This window comes from Physella acuta, unplaced genomic scaffold, assembly GCF_028476545.2.
Source record: "Physella acuta isolate Inbredline_101_S28 unplaced genomic scaffold, ASM2847654v3 ptg001014l, whole genome shotgun sequence".
Classification (NCBI taxonomy): domain Eukaryota; kingdom Metazoa; phylum Mollusca; class Gastropoda; family Physidae; genus Physella; species Physella acuta.
The window spans coordinates 87,486-94,773 of record NW_026732531.1 but is presented as its reverse complement, the minus strand read 5'-3'; the positions used below and the strand labels follow the sequence as shown (position 1 = coordinate 94,773).

The 7,288-nt window shown below is 33.2% G+C and overlaps 1 protein-coding gene across 1 annotated transcript; it reads left to right on the top strand.

The window, feature by feature from the left end:
* Nucleotides 1–2,834: 2,834 nt before the first annotated feature.
* Nucleotides 2,835–6,914, top strand: LOC131954587 (fucolectin-5-like). The gene is made up of 3 exons (XM_059318361.1): nucleotides 2,835–3,115; nucleotides 3,840–4,034; nucleotides 6,605–6,914. Exons 1-3 carry the CDS (start codon nucleotides 2,835–2,837, stop codon nucleotides 6,912–6,914), a joined length of 786 nt encoding a protein of 261 aa, XP_059174344.1.
* The last annotated feature ends 374 nt before the right edge of the window (nucleotides 6,915–7,288 follow it).

Sequence of the window (7,288 nt, the reverse complement as noted above, 5' to 3'; positions counted from 1 at the left end):
GCGCAAAAAGGGACTACGTAATAACAAGTTTATTGACATCAGAAATATATAAATGAACAATTTTTCAGATAGGTAACCAAGTTGTATCGCGTCCGTTTTTCATTCACCACGGTGTAGTGTCTCTGTCTCGGTTTTTAGAAACATTGTATTATTTATTGTACGATTCTTATCGTTGCTAGTGTCAAGAGCTGGGTTTTTTTGTTTTGTTCTTTTTTTAATGCTTGGCTTCATCGAGTTTCTCTATATAATATTTTGTAAATTGATCTATTGCAATGTTAAAACGAGTACGACTGTTTGAAGACCAACTAGTGTATATTTGTTTATAAGTCTACATCGCTCGATCACTAACAAACTGCAGGGAACTTTATTTTAAGAAGAGGCAATAACTGGCCCCATCATGTTTGACGAGACGCATTTGTTGTTAGTTGTTGCCATTGAAAAACATACGTTGTTGGTTAATTTCGACTTCATAGTGGGCGAAAAATGTATAATAAACATATAAAACTTAATTTTTGTAAATCGAAAATGTAATATTTTTAGATTCTTTGTTATATAAATTGCGAATTCCGAAAGCGTGAACATATTATTTATTTGTTTGTAGGCTACATTTCAAATCAATCTCTTTAACCCTAATTTTTAAACAGAAGTTTTATTATATAACGAAAAAAAATTTCTATTTTTAGTTACTTAAATGATAAAAACATCAATACATCTTACCTGAATTTAAGTTCCAAAAAACCACATAATGCAATTTCTATAACCACATGAATTTACATAATAACGCACACGATTGTAAAATATTGGTGGAAAATTAATCAAATATCGTCACAAAACATGCACAATACTCACGTTTTAAAAGATGTCACACCTCAGACAACAGGTATTTATTTTTTGAATAACTGATTTCGACTTAGCATGGTTCTGACCGCATTATCCCTTAATATGCTTCATTTGCATAAATAGGTGAACTCTACTTCACCTGCCCCCGTGTCCTGCCAGATCCAGATAGGCAACTTGTTTGATGTGAAATTTTATAAATACACATAGTAAGCCAGTCTATAAAAAAATAAGTATTCCCATAAAGAGACGCCAAACATAGGGAAAGGATGATAGAGAATGTAAGCGCGTTTTGTATTTCCTTTATCGTATGGGTATATAAGCTCTAACCATAAACAATATATATTTGGTTTTTCAAAACCATTAAGAAAAAGTTTTATATGTTAAATCTACGAATTAAATTTGCTGCATCAATTTATTAGTTATGTATTATTTACATAAATAGTGACTATACAATTATTATACTGTTATTATAAGCTATCGAGGAAGTTAACGAACACTAATGTATTTTGTCTCTAAAAACTAATTTCCAAAATGTCTTTACTTTCTTATTCTAAGACTATGTTTTTTGCGATCTCCTTAACTTCCCCACAACATGTTTCCTCAAAAGTTTCGTAAAATATTCCTATAATATTGCTCTACTAGTTGTAACCTACTTAGTTCTTTCTTCTTTTTAATAGTTTAATTTTATTAATGTTTAAATGGCCTTGAGCTAGCTTTTTGTTAAACTAAGAAATTTTACGCCATAATCATGTGATAGTATTCACAACTGTGTTCGTATTACTGGTGTTTTGGCTCCATCCCCCGATGGTCCTTGATATTGGTGTCAACATCCTATAATTTTAGGGTAATATAAAAAGGAGGAATTTTTCAGACACGAGGCGTGTAACACTTAGAGAAAACCCATGGCTCATAGCATCCATGATGTGTTAGGCCGTAATTTACTAATGTTTCAATAGTACTAAGTATTTGATTTTTCATAGTGTAGGTTGTGTTAGTGAGATATTTTATCCAGTGTTAATTGTAAAAAGAAGTGTTTGTGATTTCCATAAAATTGTAAATTGGGTTTTAATTATTGTATAGTTTTTGCATTGTATTTTATTATTTAGACTTGTTTGCTTTTTAGAAGGTTTTAGAATGATTAAAAGTTCTATAAGATTTCGAATCTACGAAGAGTTTGTTGTTGCTAGTAATCTTTTGTATTTTCGTATAATTATTCATCAGTCTGAAGCCATCACAAAAGAATCTGGGTGTTACCTAATATTTTATCAGTTGTAGAGTTACGTAACATAAAGTAAAACTCAACACTTAACACACGACTTCATTAGGTCATCTCAGCAGTAAAATAATTGCATTGACTTCATTCAAATATAAATTATGTAAATAAGTGAATGTCAAACCAACTGAAAACACTATCTCGTGGTTTGCACAATACTCTCTGATGGCGATCGATAGCAAGCTGGAAATCTGCGAAGATGATAAAAAGCGTAATTGTATTTTTAGCTTTTCAGTGCGACGGAGTAAAAAAAAAACCCAGCAACCTCACTGTAATAATAATTTAATAGTAATGTTGGCAATATGGGTGTTAACTAGTTTTGGGCATGTTATAAACAGAGTGAAATATTCTCAGGTGTTTGAAATTGAAAATGTATAACGTTTCCATAGAACATAACAACATCATAGTTATATAGTTGACCAAGTGGCCTTTTACACGTAGAAGTTTTATTGACTTTTCAAGTAAAGATCAATGATAGCTGACATATACATTCTTAATGAAGCTCAAACGTCATATCAATATCAATTTGTAAAAATCGATACTGTTTATATAAAAGACGCTGCCCAGTGAATAGTATAAATTTGATGGAATCAGACATTCTAAAGTGTCTATCAGACTCATGGTATTGGTATATAATAATAATTATTATAACTATACTTTTCTGATATACAACAAAATATTGCATGATAAAACCTTTCTTTTAAAGTACAGCACATTAACGATGGCGGAAAAAGTGTCAATGATGTCGTCACTGGTTTGGCTGTTGTTCCACTACCTCACGACTACGTTGGGAGCTGATACATTATACAACGTTGCTCTTTACAAGCCAGCCTTTCTGTCCACAATGTACAAGGATTGGACTCCAGAAAAAGGAAACGATGGTGATACGACAGTTAATGAACTCGGTGGACAATGTACACAAACCAGTCCTCTAAACAACAGTTGGTGGATGGTGGACCTCTTGGATACTTACATCATCAAGGCAGTTGTTCTGACAAACAGGTGGGTTATACATATTTTACATCTATGTGTAAACAAAAAAGTGGCTATAAATTCGGTGTAGTTCGTTTTTTATTGTATTCGAGTCTTCCCTGTGTGTCTGTTGAATTGTCGCTAAGTGTGTGCTTGTGTGTGCTTGTGTGTGCTTGTGTATTGGCTTACTGTACTGTGACTTGGTTTTGTAGCCGCTTGTTATTAACTATCTGGGTTTATCCGTGGTACCAGAGTCTAGTCTAACTTCTCGCATGTGCTTTCTGGTCATACTGTCCCCAAAGTCGACAAATCATGCCAAAGCGGTCGAGGTCCAAATCTGTCATTACTTACGACCGTCACTAATCTCGTCCTCACCTCGTGGTCGAATTCTGGTCAGCTCAGGATTCTTTATTAGTGAGAACCTGTAGTTCGCGTTCCGATGCTATCTTTGTTAGAGCAAATTAGTGGTCCGGGCAGTCCAGCTTTTCGGCTATTGATTACAGGGATGGCTATCTCGTTCAGCAGCGCGTTTCCGCTTGACCGGTGGGTCGCTATTCAATTGACAGGTCCAATAAAAGTTTTTGACTCAGCCAAAGTGATATAACAGCTAACGTTGTTACATGCATACATGTATATATATATAAATATACATATATATATATATATATATATATATATATATATATATATATATATATATATATATATATATATAGTACATGTGTCTGAAAAACCATTGCTTTGCTCACGGCAGGAACGATTATCTACAATGGGCAGTTAGGTTAAATCATTTCCTGATTGATGTGTTTACCAACGATCCTCGTAAGACATCAACATTTCCCAATGTTCTTGGAAGCATCTGTTACCAACAGACAGAAGCCGTAACAATTGGTACCTTCACGTGGAACTGTAGCAAGCCAGTAGCTGGTCGTTATTTGAGATTAATCAAGTAAGTCAATTGGTTGTTTAATCTAGATATTGTATATTGTAAATGAAAAAAAAACTTGCTATATGTTATATGTGTCTTTTTGTATAACCTGCTGAAATATATGAGATTGCGGAAGTCAATAAAGTGGCTATTAGGCAGCTTTATTTACATATTAGTCGATAAAAGATAATGATCAGTCAATTTCTGCATGATAAGAGCTGCAAAATGTGTTTATATTAGGCTTGAAGACTTGACACAAGGCAATATTGCAGTGGTTTAACAATATTAGTCTACCCAAGAACAAACTACAATGCAGCAGAGCAGATATTTAATATTCGAGTTGTCTCTCCTAGACGAGTGGCTGTCCTCAGCTATCGAGCCTCAACTACCTGGGAGATTTAAACTTGGGACTTGGGACAACGCCAATAAAGACTAAGGAAGCAAATCTTCTTAACTTTCTCGAATATTCTTATATAACACAACGGGGGATGGCAAATCGGGATATAGACATGATTTTAACCAATTTGTACATACTAAAACTTCTTTAAAAGAGATTAGAAACTTGCAGAAAAAAATAGTGCACACAAAATAAACAGCAAATAATGTGTGTATAATAGTGCGGAACATTAGTACTTTATAAATTCATTTGTGTTTTGTTTACGAAATCTAAAATAGCGTAAAATGGTGCTTCCGGTCACCGGAAATTAATAAAAAATGTTACTTAAAAATGTATAAAAAATGTGGATATTTTACGTATTGTGATTTCAATTTTCGGCAGAATTACAATGATTCCTAAATACTTCGTATACCTGAATGTAATAAACCGGGAGTGATCTCCCCTAAATTTTCTCAAATATTGTAATATAACACTACGTGGGATGTCAACTCGGTATATAGACATGATTTTTGTTTACTTAAACTTTTAAAAATAGAATAAAATCTAGTAGAAAAAAAATTGCGCACCAAGCGAGCACCAAAACCAAATGTGCGTAATAGTGCGCAATATTATTAGTACTTTATAAATTTACATGCGTTTTTTAAGAAATCGGAAATAGCGTAAATTAGTACTTCCGGTCAACGGAGGTTACTCAAAATTTGACAGAAGGTAGAGAATTAGATCTTTTACTTACATGTGAAATTTCATTTATCTATCTGAATTAGTACTCAAGTTACAGGCTTTTGAAAAATTCAAGTAGAAAAAGTACTACTTCCCGTTATCGGAAATCGCTCAAAAGTTGATACGGATCTACGATTTTGATATAATACTTATATATGAAATTTCATCAACATAGCTTTAACGGTACTCAAGTAATCGTGTTTACACACAGACACACAGACACACATACACACACACAGACACACAGACATACGGTCAAGATTGCAAAATTATGTTTTTCCGTATCAGTGAGGTGATTACACGATTACAAGACTTTCTCTATACTTCGTATAATCGAGAAAGTAAATAAACCGGGAGTGATCTCCCCTAAACTTTCTCGAATATTCTTATATGAAATAACAGGGGATGGGAACTCGGGTATAAGACATGATTTTTAATCCATTTTAAATACTTAAAAATTTTAAAAATAGAATAACATCTCGTAGAAAAAAGATTGCACACCAAGTGAACGCCAAATAAAAAAGTGCATAATAGTGCGCAATATTATTAGTACTTTAAAAATTTACATTAGTTTTTTAAGAAATCGGAAGTAGCGTAAATTAGTACTTCCGGGCAACGGAAATTACTCTAAATTTGACAGAAGGTTGAGAATTAGATCTTATACTTACATGTGAAATTTAATTAACTATCTGAAATAGTACTCAAGTTATAGGCTTTTGAAAAATTCAAAATAGGAAAAGTACCACTTCCGGTTATCGGAAATCGCTCAAAAGTTGATACGGATCTACGATTTTGATAAAATACTTATATATGAAATTTCATCAACCTAGCTGTAACGGTACTCAAGTTTTCGTGTTTACACACGGACACACACACACACACACACAGACATACGGACAGAATTGCAAAGCCCACTTTTTCAGACTTGATTACACATAAAACCTCTTAATTTTGATAAATCTGGATTGATAATTTTTGCCCGATTAAAATAAGTCCTCTATACTTCGGATGTGATGAAAGACTGAGGTGTATACGGTGAAAATTGTTAAAATTTCAATTGATTTTTGTGCACGATTACAATACTTTCTCTATACTTCGTATATATGAGAAAGTAAAAAGAAAAGCAGGCTGAAATTTAAGTCAGCGGCTTAAAAGGTCTTTATCATATTGATTCATAACACATAATTGTATTGGAGGGAATTGCTATGATTTTGAACACAGAATAAGAATTTGTTTTGAAATTTTCGTTTAATTCAAATCCGCGTATCGTTTAATATAAGCTTTAATGTCTATGTACTCATGGTCGGCTAGAAACGCCCTTAACCTTTACTCAATGGAACGCAAATGTTAGACGATATGTTAATATTAAACATTCTTCAATTCTAACCAACTGTCTTTATCTACAGTTTCAATGTCCATCAGGTTTGCTATTTAAAATAAATCTTTGTATGAGTTTATTTTTGTATTTCAACAGGTATACTGAAGACTCTCTCAACTTTTGTGAGCTACAAGTGTGGGCTACAACACCAACGGAAGCCAGCCCTTTTAAAGTTTACAAAAACAAGAAGCTTGACGTCACGTCTTTGTTTGATCTAACTGTGTCCCGGTCCATGGTGTGTGCTTCTAAATGTCTAGAGAAACGTTACACAGACGGTTGTGCTGCTTTCAACTGGTTCCCTGCTACACGTCTGTGTCAACTGTTGAATGTTGACCCGAGAGATGTCACTGTTGTAACAAAACTTGTCTCAATGTCTGATGTACAGTTCTATATTATAAAGTTTTAGATATAATGTCAGAATGGTGAAGTTAATGTATTGACACTCCAGGTAGTGATATTACTGGTTTGACACGGCGACCTTGACTTTGGTTTAAAAATTTCACGAACCAGATTGTGAAATGCATCATTTAGATCAAGTCTATGCTCTACTATTTCTTTCGTGTTTTCTTTGAAATGTGTACATAATGTTACGTTTTACCGTTTTTAATTAACTAATTTGATCTTTTATCTAATTAAATATTATCTTAAAACTTATCATGGCACATTAGGATTCTGTAGCTTGCTTTTCAGACATAACTTTGACATGAATCACTTCCTTAAAAGCCTTCTTTGCATGCTGCTGCTAATCATATTAAAATACTTGTCCATTGCTAAATCATT